This window comes from Stegostoma tigrinum, chromosome 18 (genome assembly GCF_030684315.1).
Source record: "Stegostoma tigrinum isolate sSteTig4 chromosome 18, sSteTig4.hap1, whole genome shotgun sequence".
Classification (NCBI taxonomy): domain Eukaryota; kingdom Metazoa; phylum Chordata; class Chondrichthyes; order Orectolobiformes; family Stegostomatidae; genus Stegostoma; species Stegostoma tigrinum.
This window is the reverse complement of record NC_081371.1, coordinates 62,753,028-62,776,837: the sequence shown is the minus strand read 5'-3', so window position 1 is coordinate 62,776,837 and position 23,810 is coordinate 62,753,028. Positions and strand designations below refer to the sequence as shown.

Sequence of the window (23,810 nt, the reverse complement as noted above, 5' to 3'; positions counted from 1 at the left end):
GTTGGTTGAATTTAGTTTCTTACTACAAGGCAACTCAGTTAGTTGCTCTGACCCCCTGTCCCCTCTGCCCATATATACTTTTAATAGGACATGTATACTTGCATGTGATACCCACAGTTTTGTACCTGCCAATTTAAATCTGAGCTACAAGCTCATGCAAGCATAGAAGCATTTATCTTGTTCTATCTATTGCATGCATTCAAGAACAACACCCTCAGTCCTGTTTTGACTGTCCCCTTATCTGTTGTGTGTAAAGTTAGATTCCTGACCCATGCCATAGTCACTTTCAGATTACTTGTTCTGGAAATTTTAATCACCTCTGCCGAACTCTCTTTCCATAATTTTCCATGCAACTGAACACCTTTCCCCACCCCCAGCTATTTAGTTTAATGGCATATCCACAGCTGTAGGTATATGATTCACCAGCACTCTGGACCCAGTATGATTCAGGTGGAGTCCATCCCACGGGAACAGCTCCCTCCATCCCCAGTACTCATGCTCATGTTGCTTGAAATTGAACTTGTTTCTCCCACACCAGTCTTTGAACCATATGTTTTCTTCTTTAATCTTGTTGTGCCAATTTGTTTGCAGCACAGGTAGTAATCCAGAGGTTATTACCTTTTTGACTCTGCTTTTTAATTTCGCCCCTAGGTTCTCACATTCCCTCAGCAGAACCTGTTTCGTCTTTCTACTGATATCATTGGTACTTCGGTGGACCACAACAACTGGATCTTACCCCTCCCACTCCCAGGTTCCTAAGTGAGATATGCTGAATCTGGACACCAGGCAGGCAACACAGCCCTTGAGAATTTTGATTTCGGCCACAGAGAACAGTATCTATTTCCCTCACCATACTAGGCCTGATTACACCTTCATTTCTCTATTCTCCCACCCTCGTATGACTTCCTGTCCCACGATACTATGGTCAGTTTGCTCATCTTCCCTACAGCACCCGCTGTCATCCACACAGGGAGCGAGAATCTCAAACCTGTTAGACAAGCTCAGGGGCTGAGTCTCCTTCACACAGACTTTTCCTCAGGGCAGGATTGACTGCCACGAGGGGTCATAGTTTTAACGTGTTAGGAGGAAGGTATAGAGGAGACGTCAGAGGGAGGTTCTTCACTCAGAGAGTTGTGAGCGCATGGAATAGTTTGCCAATGGTAGTCGTGGAAGCAGAGTCATTAGTGGTATTTAAGCGACTGCTGGACATGCACATGGACAGCAGTGAATGTAGGATAGGTTATTTTATTTTTGGATTGGGATTATTCCATGGCCCAACATCGTGGGCCAAAGGGCCTGTACTGTGCTGTACTTTTCTAAGTTCTATGTTCTACAACCTCCTGGATTCCTCTACCTGCCTCACTCATCGTCACACTCTGAAAGTAATCTATAGTAGATGGTCAAATTAGTAGCTGTCACCAAGTAATGGTTTTCCTGTGGTGTCACTGTCTTGTGCTGGGCCCCTGATCTTGGGCTTCAATTTATCCTGTTAATCCTAAATTTATCCTAAAAAAATGCCTTAGAAGCTATGAGCTTGAAAAAAGCAAGCAAAAAGCATTTACTCTGCATTGAATTCCCACCTGTCTTCAAATTCCCCGAACGATACACTCTCTCAGGCTGTCCCTCAGTCTGGATGGATGTCTCCTTCCTGACTGTGAGAAGTTTACTGATACATATTGTACATACAGGAAGCATACATCACAGAACTCGCTATTGTGAAGCCTCAATGTAATCGAAAGAAGAGATCAATCTTCCAGTTCCAAAGCCTTTAATTCCTTAACACCAAAAAACATCTTCCTGTTCTGACAGTTCACCTCCCATTTCTTGTCAATAGTGTAGGTCTGTTCTACAATTTTGGAAAGTCATGGAAGTCAGACCCAGGAGTTATTAAAGCCACAGAAGAGCAGAAGAAGAAGGTAAGGGGCAGAAGGTGGTTTGCAGTTTCCAAAAGTATAAATCTTACATTATAATCCATGAAAATTTTTTTTAAGGGAGCACTGGGTCGCGATAACTATGCCCCACACTGTTCATCACTCACGCTATTGAATAATGTGAGTAGCCGAAGGATGGAATAGCAGTGACTGTAATTCATGTCCTGTCAAAAAGTATGTGAATTAACCTTAGCAAAGTGTTAAATTCCATCCTTTTAACAAGCTGATTCTAATTAAAAGGAATGCTGTATTTTGTGTTGAATTAAAAGCATACCAGCGTTTCATTTGCAGGTGATTGTAATTTTAAGTCCGAAAAATGAATATAACCCTTTCTCTTCAGCTCATTTTCTGTGTTTTTAAGCAAATGATTTAATTGCTGTGTTCAAAAACTATCAATCTAACCTTGGAAGGATTACAAATATTGAGACCATATGACGTAGGAGCAGAAGTTAGGCTAGTCAGCCCATTGAGTCTGCTCTGCCATTCAGTCACGACTGATAAGTTTCTCAACCCCGTTCTCCCACTCACTCCCTGTAACTCTTGATCCCCTTGACAGTCAAGAACCTATCTTAGTCTTAAATATACTCAGTGACTTGGCCTTTTCAGCCTTCTGTGGTAGTAAATTCCATAGATTTATCACTCTTTGTCTAAAGAAGTTTCTCCTTATCTCCGTTCTAAAAGGTCTTCCCTTTACTCTAAGGCTGTGCGTTCGGGTCCTGGTCTCTCCTACCAATGGAAACATCTTCCCAACACCCACTCTGTTCAGGCCATTCAGTATTCTGTAAGTTTCAGTTAGATGCCCCCTCATCCTTCTAAAATGAAGGATGAGCGGTTATCTAATTTCATTATTTAATGAAACTTTCCTCTATTTTTGCAATTTCATGATTTATCAGAACTAGAGGGGTTATTCCATCTTCATCTCTTTGATTGACTGTCTCCCTAACTGGACTGTAAGCCATGCAGAATATTAATACAGGGACATCCTGTTCTTTGTTATTTTGTTTGCTTTATTTGCCAATTTTCAGACCTGAGAGGCAACAATATCCTTGTCTGATGTGCGAAGCTACTAAGTTTAGGGAAGAATGTTAATCTGTGATATACTGATGGGTGAAAGTGGTTAACGGCTACACTTTGCTGCCAGAATTGAGAAGAAATGAGCATTTCACGTGGAGGGTATGAGAATCTGGCCTACATGCAACTACACCCCCAGTCATTTGCAACAGTTTTTTTATAGACAAAGAACTGAAGGGTTTTGAGAGACAGACAGAATTGGAGTTGAGACTACAATCAGATCGAGGACGATCTTATTCTTATGGAAGAACAAACTCAAAGGACCAAATGACGACCTTCTGCTCCTACGTTTTTATGAAGAGACATGCAGCAAATGCTGGCTTTGCCAGTGAAAAGAATGAAAAACAACTTCCTGTTCATTTCAACCACTCCCTGTGGTAGTGAGTTCTACTTTACCACTCGTTGGTGAAGACCTTTCTTCTGAATTTGCTATTATATTCCTTGGTGATTATCTAGTTTGATCACCTCCAATTGTGCTGTTCTCCACAAGAGGAAACATTATTTTCTCTGTCAACTGTATTGGAAACTTTCAGAATTGTACAAATATCGATCAGGTGACCCTCCCCTCCCCCACCCACAACCGCCACAAACACACCATCACCACTACTTTCCCAAAGAGCAAGGAGATGCAGCTGTTCTCTGGTTCTTCTGAAAGGAATGGCCTCTCCCCACAGTTCAGTATCATCACCGTAAGCCTCTTTGCAGCTCCCTCACTTTCTCTGTTTCCCTTTAATAATGGTGACCAGGACCACGCTAAAGGTCATATGATGATCTGATCAAAGTCTTTAAGATATCACGACAAAAAGACAGGCTAAATAAAGATAACGTACACCCACCGGTTGTGGATTCCAGAACTAGGGATATAGTGTCAGAATTCGGGCCAGACTATTCAGGAGAGATGTGAGGAAGCATTTTGACACAAAGGGTGGGAGAGGTTTTCTTTCTTCCATAACAACAGTTGGTGCTGGATCTGTTGTTAATTTTAAATTTGAGATCGGTAATGTATTGTGAAGCAAAAGTATTAGGGGGTATGGGCTGAAGGCAGGTGTATGGAGTTAGGTCACAGATCAGCCATGACCTCATTGAATGATGGCTGAAGAAGCTCAAAGACCTACTTCAGTTCCTGAAGTTGGATTCGAGGTTACCATAACTTCCCGACTTTTCAAATGTAGAATTAAGGCCTCATGGCCTGGTTTGGATTTTTTTAAATATCAGTGTTGATGTTATCAAACACTTTTTGATTTGTGTTTTTACACTCTCAGGTGCCTTTGTTATGTTTAGATTCTTATTGCTAATACTATCTAACCACCTCATTTTTATCCTTAAAATGTAATACTTCGCACTTATCTGTGCTGCAATTAATTTAGTAATTTTATGAGGTGGATGTTGAGCACTTGAGAGCGACAAAATGACTTTAGACATGATTCTCCAAAACTTTCACCCTGACGGATTTAGTAACTCTATCATTGGGGTAAAATAATTAAACAAAATTAAGTAAGGTATTAAGTGACTCCAAAAATGACCTATAAAACCTGCCAACCTGACATGAAAGATGGCTACATCACTGTTTGTAAATGTTCCCTGAGGCAAAGCAGGTTAATTGATTGTTCAACTAAATATTTCTGCCTGATTTGATAGCACAAATTATCAAAACTAACTTGTAAGTGATGCTAGTTGCATTTGTTAGCGTGTGTTGGGAAATCTAATTCCATTCCTCAGAGTCAGAGGATCAGGTGCATTGTGGGCAAGGACAGTGGTAAGTATCCTCAAGTCTCCTACGTGAATGAGTCTGAAGTCCAAAACCTCAACTAAGAACATAAGAACTAGGAGCAGGAGGGTGCCATTCAGCCTCTTGAGCCTGCTCCGCCATGTACTCTATAGTGTTTATTCTCTTTTTTTTCTCACAAGATATACCAAAATTCCTTTTTCCCTCCTTATTACCTGCTGTACCTGCATTTTCTATATTCGCTGAATCTAGGGTATTTTCTGCGATTCATGCACGAGGCCACCCAAATCCCTAACTGAGGCATTTTGAAGTTTCTTACCATTGAGACAAGTTGCTTGTTTTCATTCTTCCAATGAAAATGGATAATCTCACGTATCCATTTGTAAATTTCTTATTTCTTCTTTGCAGTTTACTTTCCTACCTATTTAGTTGTTATCTGCAAATTTGGCCAGAATACATTCTATCCCTGTATCCAAGTCATTAGCATAGATTGTAAATAGATGGGCTGTAAAGTCTGAGCCCTGTAGCACCCTACTAGTTAGAGCTTGCCAGCAGAACCTCTGTTCTGTTGGTTTGTCAGCCCTCTCTCCAAGCTTACATATTACCTCTAACCTGTGTGATGATGACCTTGCACACCACCTTATCAAATGTCTTCTGGAAGTCCAGAAATACAGAATAATAATTTCCCAATGATATTAAAATTAACTGTTCTATTGTTTCTTACTTTCTGCCACCCCTTTTTATATAATGACTTGATATTAACATTTTTCCAATTGACTGGACCCTTTCCAGAAGCTAGGAAATTTTGGAATAATGCATCACTGTCTCTGCTGCCACTTCCTTCAAGACTTTAGGATCTAGGCCATCATGCCCTGGGGACTGTCTGCCTTTAATTCCTTTCCTCCTTCAACTATTTATACAATTCTCTTCCGAAGACTACGGTTGAACTTATGAGGCTGTGCGTTCCAATTTCTAATCACTTGTTCTCTGTCAAAAAAACTTCTCGTGTTGTCTCTGGATTTTTTAATCAATAGCCTGAAATCTGTGCCCTCCAACAGCAACACTTCAGCCACTGGGAAATAGAATGCTTCAGTACTTTATCCAACACCTTCATGATTTTAAACAGCTTTGCTGGCTCTGTATCAAGATAAACAACTTCAAATTCATAATCCATTCCTTCAACTATAATTCCTCATCCCTGGAATCGTTCCAGTGAATCTCTACCCTCCTCAAAGCGGTTGCGTCCTTATCTAGTATGTCCATAAAATAAGCCTAGATAAAACATTACTTTAGCCCAAGTGGGACAGGATAAATCTAGTATAGGAGTGTTACAACCAATACACCAGAGAAGGCCATAAGATAGAGGAGATTCAGCCCATCAAGTCTGCTCTGTCTTCAATGAGACCTGATAACCCGCATATCCACTTAGCTGCCTTTTCCCCATAATCCTTGATTCCCTTCCTGATTAAAAATATATCTCAGCCTTGAATATACTTTGTGACCCAGCCTCAGCAGCCCTCTGTGGAAAATAATTCCACAGATTCACTACAGTCTGAGAGAAGAAATTCCTCATCTCTGTCCTAGATGGGTGACCCCTTGTTCTGGGATGATACCTCCTGGAGACAGTGGTGTAGGTTTTGAATTCTCCTTTATGAATTCATTGCTGCAGCCCAATAGAAGACTGCTCCTGTAGGAACCCTTCACTAATAGGGATGAGGCCTGTGAGTTGATTTTCTGAGAGAAAGCGAGCAAAGGGCTGTCACTCCTGAAGCAAGTTATCTTAGTGTCTGTTCAAACCAAATTGCCTTGTACATGATCTTTCTCTGAAAGCACTGCAGACATGGTGACTCCAGCCAAGTAACTTGTGTTCTTTGTGAATGTAACATTTTTCCCTGTTAAAGGGAAGATATAAAAAGGTGCAGCGATGATCTCCTGTCTTCATATTTTAAGTAATACACCTTTTGCTGTTGTATTTATTCTTGCATCACAGACAATCGTGGAATTGGCTGAATCTGGGCACTTGGACCTCAGCATATTTTGCAGTACCTGTTTGGTAAGATATAATCTGCTTTTTTTAATTTGGTTTCCTCCTTTAATCTTTGCTTGCCTTTGTTGCTCTGAGCCTGAAATAATCCATAATAGTTTAAACAAAGCCAAACCAGTACAAAAGTGCAGCTGCTGTTTCAGTGTGCTTGTGAAATCAAATAAATAATTACAGTGCTGTTAGCTCACAAAGTTTTTTTCAGATGTTGGTTTAACTACGTCAACTTAAACAGGGAGCCAGTTGCATATTAACTGTGTTTATGCTTTAAATTTAGACATTTTGTCCATTACAAAAGCAGATCAGAAGTGAGTGCCAGGGCAAAATTCTGCCATTTCTAGAAATCTGAATTGAATAGCGTGAGTGACATTGGTTCCATTCTCTCATACTTCCCTTGGCCCAAACCAGTGCTTCTCTCTTGTCGGAAGCTGTTAATGTTATGCCCAGGGTTTGAACTATTTTGCTTATTCTCTATGCCTGGTATGGAGGGAAGGCCGTACAAGGAAAGGCTGAGGGACTTGAAGCTGTTTTCGTTAGAGAGAAGAAGGTTGAGAGGTTAATTGAGACATATAAAATAAACAGAGGGTTAGATAGGGTGGATAGGGAGAGCCTTTTTCCTAGGATGGTGACGACGAGCACGAGGGGGCATAGCTTTAAATTGAGGGGTGAAAGATATAGGACAGATGTCAGAGGTAGTTTCTTTACTCAGAGAGTAGTAAGGGAATGGAACGCTTTGCCTGCAACGGTCGTAGATTCGCCAACTTTAGGTACATTTAAGTCGTCATTGGACAAGCATATGGACGTGCGTGGAATAGTGTAGGTTAGATGGGCTTGAGATTGGTATGACAGGTTGGCACAACATCGAAGGCCAAAGGGCCTGAACTGTGCTGTAATGTTCTATGTTCTAAACTGCAAACCTTAGAGCAAAGAACAAGTGTATTGTAAATTGTGATTATGTCACTGCATCGGTAATCTAAAGGCCAGGACTGCTCTGAAGACACAAATTCAACTTCTGTCATGGTAGCTGGAGTGTTTACCTTCAATTAATTAATAAAGCAGGAATAAAAAGCTAACCCAAACAATGAAGCGAGCCGGCTGTTAGGTGCCATCCTTTCCTGGTCTGACCTGTGTTAGACTCCAGATCCAGAGTGACTAAATTCCTTATGAAATGGCTGAGAAAGCCACTGAGTTGTTTTCAAGACCAGATGGGGATAGGAAAGAAGTGCTGGCCTTCCTATCAAAACTCTTATCCCATGAATGAATTAATGAACTGTCAGCATCAGAAATTTGTGACATGTGCACATCCAGTAGCTGTAACATCATTTGTGTTCCTTCATAGCATGACATGTTTCATAACGGTTTTGTGTTCTCTGCACAGATCCAGAAACCTGTTCGATCCAAGCATTGTGCTGTGTGCAACAGGTGCATCGCCAAGTTTGATCACCACTGTCCATGGGTTGGTAACTGTGTAGGTAAGACTTTGCATTTGTACTGATTTGAAAGCAACTCAGGCAATGTGGCCCAAACTGATTACCACAGCTAAAAGGTTAAGCAGCAATAGAATGTACAGGACAGAATCTTGCCCTATTTATGATACTATTCCTCCGATCTGCCTGCTATGTGTATCTGACTTTGCCTGAAATACACTTAAAGTGTTCACTTCAACTACTCCATGAATTTCTCCTGAATTCCCTTTTTTTTTGTTCAGGACTATCGTGTTCATGACTGCACCATAAGCAAAAAGCAGTGAATAGTGCAAATCTGAAATAAAGCCAGAAAAGTGCTGTCCTACTTGCAAGGTTGGGGAGCACCTGGTGACATTGATGACTGTACATACGGAATCCCTTCATTAAATGTCCGCCTGGAACTCAACATTTGATTAATAATTACCGGAACAAGCCCATTCACAATTTTCAAAAATTCCTCACCTTCAAGAGAAACCAACCACAAGGTATTTAGTCTTATCAGATCGTAGAAACAGAAGCAGGTCATTTACCTCTGAACCTGTTCCGTCACTCAGCAAGATCAAGGCTGGGTACCTGAAATCTAACACATGCCTTAGTCTCTTGTCTCTCAGTGCTTTTGAAATGCAAAAATCATGAGTTTCAATTTAAAATTATAATTGACTTAGGAATATAGAAAACAGGAGCACGAAGAGACCATTTGGCCCTTCAAGCCTGTGCCGTTCATTATAGTCATTCCTGATCATCCAACTCGGCACCATGTGTCCACTTTTCCTGCGTATCATTTCATTCCTTAACCCCAAGTTCTATACCCAGTTCCTTGAAATCATACAATGCTTTGGCCTTGGAGATAATGGGAACTGCAGATGCTGGAGATTCCAAGATAATAAAATGTGAGGCTGGATGAACACAGCAGGCCAAGCAGCATCTCAGGAGCACAAAAGCTGACGTTTCGGGCCTAGACCCTTCATCAGAGAGGGGGATGGGGGGAGGGAACTGGAATAAATAGGGAGAGAGGGGGAGGCGGACCGAAGATGGAGAGTAAAGAAGATAGGTGGAGAGGGTGTAGGTGGGGAGGTAGGGAGGGGATAGGTCAGTCCAGGGAAGACGGACCTGTCCGTCTTCCCTGGACTGACCTATCCCCTCCCTACCTCCCCACCTACACCCTCTCCACCTATCTTCTTTACTCTCCATCTTCGGTCCGCCTCCCCCTCTCTCCCTATTTATTCCAGTTCCCTCCCCCCATCCCCCTCTCTGATGAAGGGTCTAGGCCCGAAACGTCAGCTTTTGTGCTCCTGAGATAATGCTTTGGCCTTGACTGCTTTCTGTGGTAGCAAATCCCACAGGCTCACCACTATCTGGGTGAAGAAACTTCTCTTCATCTCAGTCCTAAATGGCATACCCCATATCCCTTGATTGAGACTCCTGGTTCTGGACTCCCTGGTCATCAGGAGCATCTTTGCTGTCTAGTCCTGTTAGAATGTTATTGTTTTCTGTGAGAATCCACTCGTTCTTCTGAACTCCAGTGAATATAATCCTAACCGATTCAACCTCTCCTCATATGTCCGATCTGCCATTCCAGGAATCAGCCTAGTAAACATTCATTGCATTCCCTCTTTAGCAAGAACATGCTTCCTCAATAGGGAGATCAAAACCGCACATAACGTTTCAGGCGTGGTCTCACCAAAGCCCTGTACAGTTGCAGCACCATCCTTGATCCTGTATTTGAATCCTCGCACTATGAAGGCACCTTCTTCACCTTATGCTGCAGCTGCATGCTTGCCTTCAGTGACTGGTGTACAAGGGCACCCAGGTGTTGTTACACATACCCTCTCTCAATTTACAGCCATTCCAATAATATTCTGCATCCTTTTATTTTGCGACCAAATTAGATAACCTCATATTTATCCACATTATACTGCATCTGCCATGCCCCATATGTCCACTCACTCAACTTGTCCAAATCAGACTCAAAGATCTCTGCATCCTCCTCACATCTCGAGTGTCATTTGCCATTAGCAGAAAAGAATTACAAACTCACCATCCTGTGTGTGGTACTGTTTCCTAATTTATTCCTGAAAGTTCTGAAAGTAATTTTCAGACTGTATCCCTGGTCCCAGACTTCTCAACCAATGGAAATAGTCTCCATCTTCAGTCAGCGTTTCCCTTAATACCTTGAAAACTTTGATTAAATCACTGTGGACCATGTAGATTCCTGGGAATACAGCCTTAGTTTTCTAATCGTCCTTGGAGTGCGCATATCTGTAGTAAATCTCCACAACCTTCCCTCAAAGACTAATATCTCCTCGAGGATTACTGCCCAGAACTTCATTCATTGACTCCAAGTGAGGTCTAACTATAGCTTGGTATTGCTGAGGCATGATTTTCACCCTCTCATATTCGAGTGCTCTGGATATGAGGGCCCACATTCCACTATTCTTTTCTCATTGTTATCTTTTTCTGTTCATGATATTTTAATGATCCATGTACCTAACACTCCAAGTTTATGGCTTTTGCCCATTTAGAAAATACCCTTCATTTTTAGCTTACATCCTGCTAGTTCGAGTATCTGACCATCATGTCTAATCACTGCCTCTTCTTGCTCAGCTAATTTCTCAACCAGGTCAGTAATTTTTTTTTCAAATGCATGACCTTCAACTTCGGCTAATATTATCTTCAGAAAGTCATTATGAAATTCCTTCACAAAGTCTTATAAACTCTTAAGTTCTGGGACCATCTAAAATCATCTTGCCCTTTTTCAATACCTTTATGTCCATTTTACAACATGGGGACCAGACTGCGTACAGTGTTTCAAAAGATAATTTTAAAAGATTACAGGAGAGGATATACAAATATAGTGAATTTATATAGAAACAGAAAATCATACTGAAATTTGAAAGCTACAGCTGGAGGTAGGAAAGGAGAAGAAGCCCAGCTCGTCCCCGCCTCCCTAACCTGTTCTTCCTCTCACCTATCCCCTCCTCCCACCTCAAGTTGCACCTCCATCTCCTACCTACTAACCTCATCCCGCCTCCTTGACCTGTCTGTCCTCCCTGGACTGAGCTATCCCCTCCCCACCTCTCCTCTCCTCTCCACCTATCTTCTCCTCTTTCCATCGTCGGTCCGCCTCCCCCTCTCTCCCTATTTATTCCAGAACCCTCACCCCATCCCCCTCTCTGATGCAGGGTCTAGGCCCGAAACGTCAGCTTCTGTGCTCCTGGGATGCTGCTTGGCCTGCTGTGTTCATCCAGCTTCACACTTTGTTATTATGGAAGATAATTTTCTATTGATTTTCCAATCAAATCTAGATTTGAAAATCAAATGCCTGTGTTAATCTGGTTATTTCAAATGGGTTAGTGTCTGTTTCTGCCTTTTAAATGAGTTAACAAGAATACAAGGAAGCAAAGTTAGAAGTGTTGCAAGTGAAGTAATGAATATTACCAATGAGGTCAAGGACAATGATGAATGAATAATGAACAAAAGCAGCATTAGAAGATGTTCCTTGAATGCTGGTATACTCACAGCAGATGGGATACAGATCATCAGTAAGAGTCCGTAATTAAGAAAGCGAATGTAATGTTGTCGTTTATCTCAAGAGGGTTGGAATATAAAAGCAGTGATGCGCTTCTGAGGCTTTATAAAGCTCTAGTTAGGCCCCATTTAGAATACTGTGTCTAATTTTGAGCCCCACACTTCAGGAAGGACATACTTGCCCTGGAGCGTGTCCAGCAGAGATTCACACGGATGATCCCTGGAATGGTAGGTTTAACATAAGATGAATGGCTAAGGATCCTGGGATTGTACTCATTAGAGTTTAGAAGGTTGAGGGGAGATCTAATAGAAACTTACAAGATAATGTATGGCTTAGAAGGGGTGGACACTAGGAAGTTGTTTCGGTTAGGAGGGGAGACTAGGACCCGTGGGCACAGCCTTAAAATTAGAGGGAGTAAATTTAAAACTGAAATGAGACGACATTTCTTCAGCCAGAGAGTGGTGGGCTTGTGGAATTCATTGCTGCAGAGTGCAGTGGAGGCCGGGACGTTGGATGCCTTCAAGGCAGAGATCGACAAATTCTTGATCTCAGAAGGAATCAAGGGCTACGGGGAGAGTGCGGGTAAGTGGAGTTGAAATGCCCATCAGCCATGATTTAAATGGCGGAGTGGACTTGATGGGCCAAATGGCCTAACTTCCACCCCTATGTTTTACGGTCTTAAGAAATCAAAGCGAACATACTTGAGACACTCAGCTGAAGAGAAAAATGGACAACATTTCAGGTTAATGACGTTGTACCTAAATTGCAAGGAATTAGACAGGTTTTCAGCAAATGCAGGGAAACTGGGGGTATGAGCTAAAATATAAAGACCATAAGATATAGGAGCAGAATTAGATCATTCAGCCGTTTGAGTCTGCTCTGCCATTCTGTCATAGCTATTATGATTCTCAACCCATTCTCCTTTCTCCTCCCTGTAACCCTCAATCTCCTTAGCAATCAAGAACTGATCTTTCTCTGTCTTAAATACATTCAATGACTAGGCCTCCACAGCCTTCTGTGGCAATGGGTTCCACAGATTCAGCAACCCCTGGCTAAGAAATTCTCCTCATCTCAATTCTAAAGAGATGCCCCTTCCTTCTGAGGCTGTGCCCTCTGGTCCTAGTCTCTCCTACTAACAGAAGCATCTTCTCCATGCCCACTCTATCCATGTCTCTCAGTATTCTGTAGGTTTCAATCAGATACCCCTTCATCTGTCTAATCTTCATCAAGTACAGACCCAGAATCCTCAACTGCACCTCATAATGACAAGTCCTTCATGGCCGGAATCATTCTTGTAAACCTCTCCTGGACCCCCTCCAATGCCACCTCATCCTTTCATAGATACAGAGCACAACACTGCTCACAAAATCTAAATGCAGTCTGATCAGAGCCTTATACCACCTCCGCAGTACATTCCTGCTCTTGTATTCTAGACTTCTTGAAATAAGTGCTAACATTGCATTTGCCTTCCTAACTGCCAACTGAACCTCTATGTTAACCTTAAAAGAATCCTGAGCTAGGACTCCCAAGTCCCTTTATACTTCAGACTTCTAAATTTTTTCTCTGTTTAGAAAATAGTCTACACCTCTTTTCTTCCTACCACAGTGCATAACCTTACACTTTCCCACATTGTATTACATCTGCCATTTCTCTGCGCACTCCTGCAGCCTGTCTGCTTCCTCCAGGCTACCTGTCCCTCCGCCTATCTTTGTATCATCTGCAAACTTAGCAACATTGCCCTCAGTTCCTTTGTCCAGATCATTAATGTATATCATGAATAATTGTGGTCCCAACACTGTCCCATGCCAAATTCCACCAATCACCAGCTGCCATCCTGAAAAGGGCCCCTTTAACCTTACTCAGTGCCTTTTACCAGTCAGTCAATCCTCTGTCCATGGCAGTTCCTTGACCCCAACACCATGAGTTTTGACCATTTTTAGCACCCTCCTGTGTCGCACTTTGTCAAATGTCTTTTACAAATCCAAATAGATCACATTCATTAGTTCTCCTTTGTCTAATTTGCTCAGTTTCTTCTCAAAGCATTCTAATAGATTTGTCAAGTATGACCTCTCCTTCACAGACCCCTGCTGACACAGTCCTATTTTACTGTGCACTTCAAAGTACTCCATAAGGTCTCTAAAGTCTTATCAATGACCAAGGTCAGGCTGACCAGCCTATTGTTTCCTGTCTTCTGCCTCCCTCCCTTCTTAAACAGATGTACTACATTAGCCATTTTCCAGAGCTCTGGGACCCTCCCTGACCCCAGTGATTCGTAAAAGATACCACCTTTGCCTGTACAAGCTCCTCAGCTATTTCTGGGGGGTAGTCAATCTAGCCTGGGTTACTAACGCAACTTCAGACCTTTCACCTTCCCCAGCATCCTCTCCTTAATGATGGCCAGTGCACTCACCGCTGCACACTGACTCTCCTGAAGCTCTGGTATACTACTGATGTCTTCTGCTGTGAAAGCTGATACAAAATACGTAGTAACTTTCTCTGCCATTTCTTTATTCCCCATTAGTACTTCTTCAGCCTCATTTTTTTCAGACAATGTCCACTCTTACCTCTCTCTCACCTTTTAGATAGCTTAAAAATATCTCTTGCAAATTTCTTTTATCTTGCATAGAATCTTAGAATGTCAACAGAATGAAAAGAGGAATATTTCCAAGTGGAAGTTTGTTGGACAAATGGCATGAGAGTATAATTTAGATATAGTGATAAATGTTAGTTGAATTGATTGTTTTATAAGTTTAATACTTTTTTGCACTGTTCTGAAAATCCTAAATTAACAGTTCTGTGCCATTTTTTGCATGTAAGGAGTGCATTAAGCCACCATGTCTGTCCTGATTCTTTGAAAGAGCTGCCCAATTAAACTCTGTTGGTTTCTTTTACCCATAGAATTATTCCCACAGAATTTTTCTCACCTTACAAGTGTGGTTATAGTAGCATTATAGTGATGTTTCTTGAGTGATAATGGCGGTCGGTCATGCAGAGATGAAACTTCAGAATCGAAATTGAGTTTGTGAACTTAAATTCAGGTAGTTACATATAAATCTAGAATTAGAAGCAAATTTCATGAAACTAGCAGAATACTGAGAAAGTCCAGTTGGTTCACTTACACTCTTTAGGTAAGGAAATCTGATGTCCTTAACTGGTCTGTCCCTTGTGTGACTTTGGACCCACAGCATCTTAATTGCCCTTTGAAATGGTGGTGAGCCTGTTTAGTGTTTCAAACTGCTGCAGATAGTAACATGTGCACTATAAATTATTTGAGAAAACAGTCCGTTAGCCTACTCTCAAAGGCAGTTCACAGTAGAGAGTAAACATCAGCCCTATCAGCAGTGACCACATTGTGAATGCCTTTACAATAGTGCTGATTTTTCTGTTTTCATAATTGCATACTTATCTTTTACTTAATGAAGCAGCAATTTCTGAAGCTTGTCTCTTGACTGGATTTATAATATTTTCTGTCTATTTCAGGAGCAGGGAACCACAGATACTTCATTGGATACCTGTTCTTCTTATTAGGCATGATCATTTGGATGATTTATGGCTGTTTCTTATGTAAGTAAAACATATCAATTCGAATGTGCATTGCTTCATATCATTTATGTAAGATTTTTGTACTAGCTATTTTTTTCTCTTAGATTGGAACATCCACTGTGAGACTAACTATCCAAAAGATGGATTCTGGACATACATCACGGAAATTGCAAGCTGCTCTCCATGGGTTTTCTGGATGTTTCTGAACAGTCTCTTCCACTTCCTGTGGGTTGCTGTGTTACTCATGTGTCAGATGTATCAGGTAAACAGGAAAATCTATTTTTGTTCCCTTCCCAAGTTTCAGATAATTTAAAATTACAGCCATTGAACTTTGCCACTTTTGACTTTCAGGCATTGTTTTGAATTGCTGCATTTACTCTCGTGTCCTCTGTGCTACCAATTTTCTTCCCACATCTGGACAAGATGGTTCTCATCAAGGCAAACATTGGCTGTTCTTTCCTCTGTCACTGGGTCAAAATCCAGGCACTCTAACATTCAGGGAGCATTCCCACCACGCAAACTGCAATTATTGAAGAAAGTGATTCTAACCACCTTCAACAAATGACAATGGTGCCTATATCCCATCAATGCATTTTTGAAAATTGAGTCATTTAGGAACATGAGTCTTGAATACTTTTGGACTAGGTCCCTGATAAGTGTGGCATAGTGGTTAGCACTGCTGCCTCACAGCACCAGGCGTCCGGGTTCCATTCCAACCTTAGGTGACTGTGTGGACTTTGCACATTCTCCCTGTGTCTGCGTGAGTTTCCTCCGGGTGGTTTCCTTCCACAGTCTAAAGATGTGCAGGTTAGGTGGATTGGCCACGTTAAATTGTCTGTAGCATCTAGGGATGTAAATGCTTAGGTGGGTTAGCCATGGGAAATGTGAGGGTATTAGGATAGGGTAGGGGGCTGAGTTTGGGTGGGATGCTGTTTGAGGATTGGTGCAGACTCAAAGGACCAAACAGTTTCTTTTTGCCCCGTAGGGATTCAATGATTCTAAGAGCTGACAAAAAGAATGATGGACTTGCTATACTTTGTGGATGTAAGGCATCCTTTTTATAAAGTAATAGTTTGAGTCGATATCCTTGCAAAGATAGAAACTCACATTTAAAACCTTGTCTAGGAAATATTTTGTCCTGATAAATTCACTTGTGGTAACAGTATGCAGTAAATTGTGAGAAACTCCCTTCAGTAGCTTAGAACTACAACCCTAAATCCAAGTGAATTATTCCAAATCAGGGAGATTGGAATTATGAGCAGGTGTTAGACCAGTTGGTCCTTTGATCTATACTATTCAATAAGACAATGGCTGATCTGGTTGTAGTCAGAACTACACATTCCTGTTAGTGCCCCATAACTTTTGACTCCCTTGCCTGTCAAAAGTCAATCAATTCTGTGAAACACTTCACCATATTTTACTGTTAAAAGCTGTATGTAAATGCAATTTGTGACATTATTTTAAATTTATTTAAATTTAAAAGAAAAGGCCCAACCATGCTGCATTTGCTGACACCATTGCATGCTGTTGTGACTGTTTTAAACCACATGCATGTGCAAACGATTTCTGGGAGCTCACTAGCCAGGAGGAGGCTATGGCACTTAGACCTGGCAGAGGAATGAAGGAGGAAGGGGAGAGTGCAGGAGGAGGGGGAGAACATATGGCTGATGCTGTGCTCTCCTTGACACCTCAACTCTTTGTAAACCAACTTGACCCCAGCATCTGGGCCCTCTTCACTCTGGGGGATTCCTAACCCCATTGACCTGCATCTCCTGTTCCCACCACTGAACACACAACACCAGAAATAGGACAGGAGTGGGCCATTCAGCCCCTCAAACTGCACTGCCACTCATTAGGTCATGGTTGATCCAACATTACTCATGTCTACTTTTCCTGCACTTTTCCCTTAACTCCTGATTTGCTAACTGATTAAGAATCTATCTGTCTTTGCGTTAACTATAAACAAGGTCTCTGTCCCCATAGCTCTCTGTGGCAAGGAGTTCCAAAGATGAATAACCCTTTGTGAGAAGAAATTCCTCCTCACCTCAGTTTTAAATTGATGCTTCTTTGTTCTGATGCGCTGATCCTAGACACTCCTATAAAAGGAAGTGTCGTCTTAGCATTTAGCCTGTCAAGTCCCTTAAGAATCCTGTATGTTCAATGAGATCACCGCTCACTCTTCTAAATTCCAATGAGAAGAGTCCCAACATGTCTCATGGTGGGAGAACACTTTGGCGACAGTGACCACAACAGCCTCACATTTACCATAGCCATGGAAAGGGAAAGGACCGGTTACCAGGGGAAGATATTAACTGGGGTAAAGGAAACTATGACGCTATCAGGCAAGAATTGGAAAGTACAGATTGGGAACAGTTGTTCCACAGAAAGGGCACAGCAGACATGGAGGCTGTTTAAGGAGCAGTTGTTGCGAGTGATGTATGAGTTTGTTCCTCTGAGACAGGTAAGAAGGGGTAAGATTAAGGAGCCTTGGATGACGGGTACAGAGGTGCTTCTTGTCAAAAAGAAAAAGGCAGCGTATGTAAGGTGGAGGAAGCAAGGGTCTAGCACAGCTTTAGAGGATTACAGGCTTGTTCGGAAGGAGCTCAAAAGTGGACTGAGGAGGGCCAGGAGGGGGCACAAAAAAGGCTTGGCAGGAAGGATTAGGGAGAACCCGAAGGCATTTTACTCTTGCATGAGGAATAAGAGAATGATCAGGGAGAAGGTAGGGCTGATCAGGGATAGCGTAGGGAACTTGTGCGTGGAGTCTGAGCAGATAGGGGAAGCCCTAAATGAGTTTTTTGCTTCGGTTTTCACTAAGGAAAGGGACCTTGTTGTGAATGAGAACTTTGAGGAGCAGGAAAACAGGCTTGAACAGATCAAGATTGAGGAAGTTGATGTGCTGGAAATTTTGGCAATCATTAAGAGTGATAAGTCCCCAGGGCCAGACTAGATTTATCCTAGGTTGCTCCGGGAAGCGAGAAAGGAGGTTGCTAAGCCGCTGGCGAAGATCTTTGCTTCCTCACTCTCCACAGGAGTTGTACCGGAAGATTGGAGGGAGGCAAATGTTGTTCCTCTTTTCAAGAAAGGGAATAGGGAAATCCCTGGAAATTACAGACCAGTCAGTCTTACGTCTGTGGTCAGCAAGGTTTTGGAAAGAATTCTGAGGGATAGGATTTATGACTATTTGGAAAAGCATAGCGTGATTAAAGGGAGTCAGGATGGCTTTGTGAGGGGCAGGTCATGCCTTACAAATCTTATTGAGTTCTTTGAGGAAGTCACGAGACAGGTTGACAAGGGTCGAGCAGTGGATGTGGTGTACATGGACTTCAGCAAGGCATTTGATAAGGTTCTCTATGGCAGGCTCATTCATAAAGTCAGGAGGTATGGGATACAGGGTGATTTGGCTGTCTGGATTCAGAATTGGTTGGCTGACAGGAGGCAGAGAGTGGTTGTAGGTGGTAAGTGTTCTGCCTGGAGGTCAGTGCTGAGTGGTATCCCGCAGGGCTCTGTTCTTGGGCCTCTGCTCTTTGTAGTTTTTATAAATGACTTGGATGAGGAGGTTGAGGGGTGGGTTAGTATGTTTGCTGATGACACAAAGGTTGGAGGTGCCGTTGCTAGTATCGAGGGCTATTGCAGGCTTCAGCAAGACATTGACAGAATGCAGAGGTGGGCTGAGAAATGGCAGATGGAGTTCAACCTGGATAAGTGCGAAGTGATGCATTTTGGAAGGTCGAACTTAAATGCTGAATATAGGATTAAAGGCAGGATTTTCGGCAGTATGGAGGAACAGCGGGATCTTGGTGTTCAAGTGCATAGCTCCCTCAAAGTTGCCACCCAGGTGGGTAAGGTTGTTAAGAAAGCATTTGGTGTTTTGGTTTTCATTAACGGGGGAACGAGTTTAAGAGCCGCGAGGTTATGCTGCAGCTGTACAAAACCGTGGTGAGACCACACTTGGAATATTGTGTCCAGTTCTGGTCGCCCTATTATAGGAAAGATGTGGAGGCTTTGGAGAGGGCGCAAAGGAGGTTTACCAGGATGCTGCCTGGAGTGGAGGGCTTGTCTTACAAGGAGAGGTTGACTGAGCTCGGGCTTTTCTGTCTGGAGAGAAGGAGGAAGAGAGGTGACCTGATCGAGGTGTACAAGGTAATGAGAGGCATGGATAGAGTCGATAGCCAGAGACTTTTCCCCAGGGCAGGATTGACTGCCACGAGGGGTCATAGTTTTAAGGTGTTAGGAGGAAGGTATAGAGGAGACGTTCTTCACCCAGAGAGTTGTGAGCACATGGAATAGTTTACCAGTGGTAGTCATGGAAGCGGGGTCATTAGTGACATTTAAGCGACTGCTGGACATGCGCATGGACAGGAGTGAATTGAGGGGAATGTAGGTGAGGTTATTTTATTTTTGGATTAGGATTATTCCACGGCACAACATCGTGGACTGAAGGGCCTGTACTGTGCTGTACCTTTCTATGTTCGATGTTCTATGTTTAACCTTATTTATACTCCAATCCCTATACACCAGGAATCATCCAAGTGAACCTTCCTTGAACAGCCTCCAATGAAGTATCATTCCTGAAATACTCTTGTACCATGTTTCCCTAGACAGTGCTGCATTTCTTTTTTGTTTATTCATTCAAGGGATGAGGGCTTTTCTGGCTAGGCATAATTTATTGCCTATTCCTTATTACCCAGAGGGCAGTTAAGAATCAACCTCATTTCTGTGGGTCTGGAGTCACATGTAGGCCACCAGGTAAGGATGGCCGTTTCCTTTCCTAAAGGACATTAGTGAACCACATGGGTTTTTCCTGACAATTGACAATGGACTCAAGGTCATCATTAGATTGTTAATTCAAATTCCACCATCTGCTATGGTGGGATTCAAACCTGGGTCCCCAGAACATTATCTGGGTCTCTGGATTAACAGCCCAGTGATAATACCACTCGGTCATCGCCTATCCTTTTGCATGTGCTATCACACAGAAATGGTATGTGATAATACGGTTTATTTGGAACCATTTGCATTTGTATTCCCATATGTAGTTGGAGGTGCTAGCAAACACTGCCACCTGATAATGGCTCCTAATATACAACACATGCAGGCGTTTTAGTTAAAGTTGAGAGTAGTTGCCTCTTTTTTTGTAATGTTAATTGATTTTTGATTTGCAGATTGCTTGCCTTGGAATAACCACAAATGAAAGGATGAATGCAAGACGCTACAAGCACTTTAAAGTTACAACAACCACTATTGAAAGTCCCTTCAAGTGAGTTAACTGTGTGAATACTGACACTGCATTTCAGGTATACTGAATCAAAATTCCGACAGCTATTCAGTGAACAAATTAGTCAGTTAAATGTCTTATTAGTTTATGCAACTTTTCAAATAAATATTTTAAAAATAATTTACTGTTGTCGATCCTGGGAGATGACAGCTGAACACTCTGGGGATCTAGAAAAAAGGAAAATGAGAAGTGACCCACCAGGACTCTAAAATTATGGAAGAGTTAATTGAGAAGATAGTTCCACTTGTGGAAGAGCATGAAGCTTGGGAATCATCAGTAAAAGACAGCCACTAGGCTCACTTAGGAATTCAGAAAAAACCTCTTTACCCAAAGAATGCGGACATTGCTCCAACAGAAAATGGTTCAGGTGAATCATGTCAGTACATTTAAGAGGAAACAGGATAAACATTTGAAAGTGAAACAAATAAAGAGAAATGCTAATGGGCTGAGATGAAGTGGGGAAGGAGGAGGCTTGAGAACAAATCTGCCATAGATCATAAGTAACTTCGATGTGTTAAGATGATTGACTTTTTTTCCCTGTTTCTTTGCTCCAACAGCCATGGTTGCATTAGGAATATCATAGACTTCTTTGAATTTAGATGTTTTGGCCTATTTCGCCCTGTGATGGTGGACTGGACACATCAGTATACAATAGACTATGACCAGACATCAGGGAGCGGCTATCAGCTGGTGTAGTGGGTCCCATACCCACAGGCTGGATTGATTCACCATCAACCCTTCGAACTGGTGCCTGACACATTTCCTTCAGTTCCTTCTCTAAAATCCACAATGCAACGTGTTGTTGAGGGGGAGGTGACAACCTGTGGGTTTTAGCATCCTGATCCGTCACATTCAAACATCAAACAGGGACAGTTCTGCTGCCTGTTTCTTTTCTCCATTGTGATCGAACTGTGGCAGAAGTGGACAGCCAAAAGGGACCCCATATTTCAAAAGAAATACAGACTGCTTTTCACAAGAATTCGCTTTTGACATAACGTTGTGTGGCTCTGATTTCAGTGTCAGAGGAACAATCAGGTATGAATTATGGAACCCCAATTTTGTCCCATTCGCTCAAGAAAATGAGTTCAAAATTTGTCGTCTAATCAGGAACGTGTAGAAATGCATCTGTTTTGATTGAGCTGCTTGTTACGCATTAAACACTATTCACATGGTACTTTCAGTTGCATTGCACAATGCCAGAAATCGATTAATCAAGATTGTGCGCAACGATAACATTTAAAATTGCTTTGTATGAGTGGTTCATCTACTCAAAGTACTTACTGTCTTCTAATCATGATTTTAAGGAATGAATCACTGTCTAATTGGCATTTTTGTACAATTAGATATTAATAATCATTGACAAGAAAGCCATGAGCTTGCAGACCAGTGCTATCTGTCTCACTCTCATGGCCTGTAATTAGTTGGGTTTGCACAATTACAAAGCCGGCTGCTTGGCAATGAGCGCCAGAAATGTTTAGTTTGATGGCATTTGGAAGGGACTGAGGGAAAGAGGAAAACATTCACATCATCCATCTCTTGTCACTCAGAAAGCAAGTTCCTCAGAGTGTTCAAGGGATCTGCTGAGCCAGCCATGGAAAGAGACAGGTGTATTGTCAGCCTTCCTGCCTGAACGGTGCAGGATGATGAGTGGCTCATGCAGAGAAGGCAACTGGAGAGAAAAACCATATTGTGGGGAAGAAAAGAACTCAAGTCCAATTATTGCAATCCATTTTTTATAGCCTTTTGCTTTTAGTCACAATTGTCCGTCTACTGCTTTCTGCAAACTAACGTTTACAGACATTTGAAAGTTTGGTCAAGTAACAAACTCAAGAAACCTGTGCAAAATGCAACTTAAATTAGCTCCTGGAGCCAGTGTAAAGATTGGTTGTATCTGTATATAAATTATTTATCAACTAGTTTTATTGTGTGTATTTTGTCAGTGTTAGTTTGGAGCTATGAACTTAAAATTTTCAACTCCATCAGAAAAAAGAAGTGTAGGAATGTAGTTCATTTGCTTCTGGTGGTGCTGCTGCTGTTCAGAACTCATCAACCATTGGATTCACTGCATGTCTGATGCTTGGCAAAAAAAAACTTTAAAAAAAATGGCAGCTCCCTCGATTGTAAGACATAAAACATCGCAACAATTAACAATAAAGTGTTATTTCAACATCTTCTCCTTAGTGGGAAGATCAGTCAATTTGTAAATAGTCAGTGTCCTGTGTTTGCAAAGTCCAAGAACTTTCACTAGCTGCTTATCTCATAGTGGAGCCCACACATAGTTTGTGAGCATTGTACCAGATATCATGACTTGCAGTATTGTAATATTAGTCAACTTGAATGTTTATTACGTTTTTAAAAAAGCAAGAATACTTTTTCTCTGTCGTTAATTGGAGCATATTGCAAGTTTATGCTCACGTGGGCTATAATATCACATTGTCTCAGCTCTCTGAGAAGCAGGACTGTAACATGGGCGTTCATTTGACACTCAGTTTGACTAGCTTCAATTAGAATGAGGACCAAGCAGAGATTAAAAATAGTCCAGGGTGAGATGCTACTGATTTCAGTTGCGCCAGCTCCAAAGGAGAGTTTCACCCCCTTTTAAAGTTTAAGACACTGGTATTTATCTGATTTTTTTCTTTGAATTTTGAATAACCTGTTATTCACCCTCACTTTAACTTCTGCAGTCACTACTCAGGCCAGTTTTCTTTTGTTGTGTGTGTATCGGAGTTTCATTCTCGCAATTAGTAAGATTTTTTACACTTCACTAATACTTGGGCGACACTATATCCTGCAAATTGTGAATGTTTTGTTTTTGTATGACATTATTTATAACTGTGCCAAGTGTTTTGTTTTGCTATTATCCAGACCCTTTATGTACAATGTGGAGAACAAAATATATGACTGTAATATTAAAGCTGGCTGTTCTTCCAATGGTGGGATTGGGTTGTCAAATTTTGTAAATTATTGAACTAATAAATCAGCTGCATCCAGTCATTCATTGCTATCAAATATGACCTGCCGATGCAAGGTGTTTTTCTGTGTGATTGCAGTCGGTTGCTGTTGACATCCATTGTGATTCCTTTTTAACCAGCAGCTCCTTTATAAATTGCCTCTAATTATTGGACCTAGTCAAGAATTCTTCTGCAAATTTTTAACTTATTTTTGCATGCTTTCAAAATTTATCTACGATTTCAGTTGGAATCTCTCTCCCACTTTGATCCAAAC

General features: G+C 41.8%; 1 protein-coding gene across 1 annotated transcript in view; it reads left to right on the top strand.

Annotated features, from left to right (window-relative positions):
* zdhhc17 (zinc finger DHHC-type palmitoyltransferase 17) overlaps positions 1-23,599 on the top strand; it is a 134,397-nt gene extending 110,798 nt beyond the window's left edge. Inside the window, exons 11-17 of the mRNA XM_059652606.1 lie at positions 1,794-1,916; positions 6,719-6,781; positions 8,148-8,241; positions 15,245-15,328; positions 15,412-15,569; positions 20,473-20,567; positions 21,143-23,599. Coding sequence (XP_059508589.1) covers positions 1,794-1,916; positions 6,719-6,781; positions 8,148-8,241; positions 15,245-15,328; positions 15,412-15,569; positions 20,473-20,567; positions 21,143-21,281 — 756 coding nt within the window. The 3' untranslated portion in view covers positions 21,282-23,599. The remainder of the gene's footprint in view (positions 1-1,793; positions 1,917-6,718; positions 6,782-8,147; positions 8,242-15,244; positions 15,329-15,411; positions 15,570-20,472; positions 20,568-21,142) is intronic.
* The last annotated feature ends 211 nt before the right edge of the window (positions 23,600-23,810 follow it).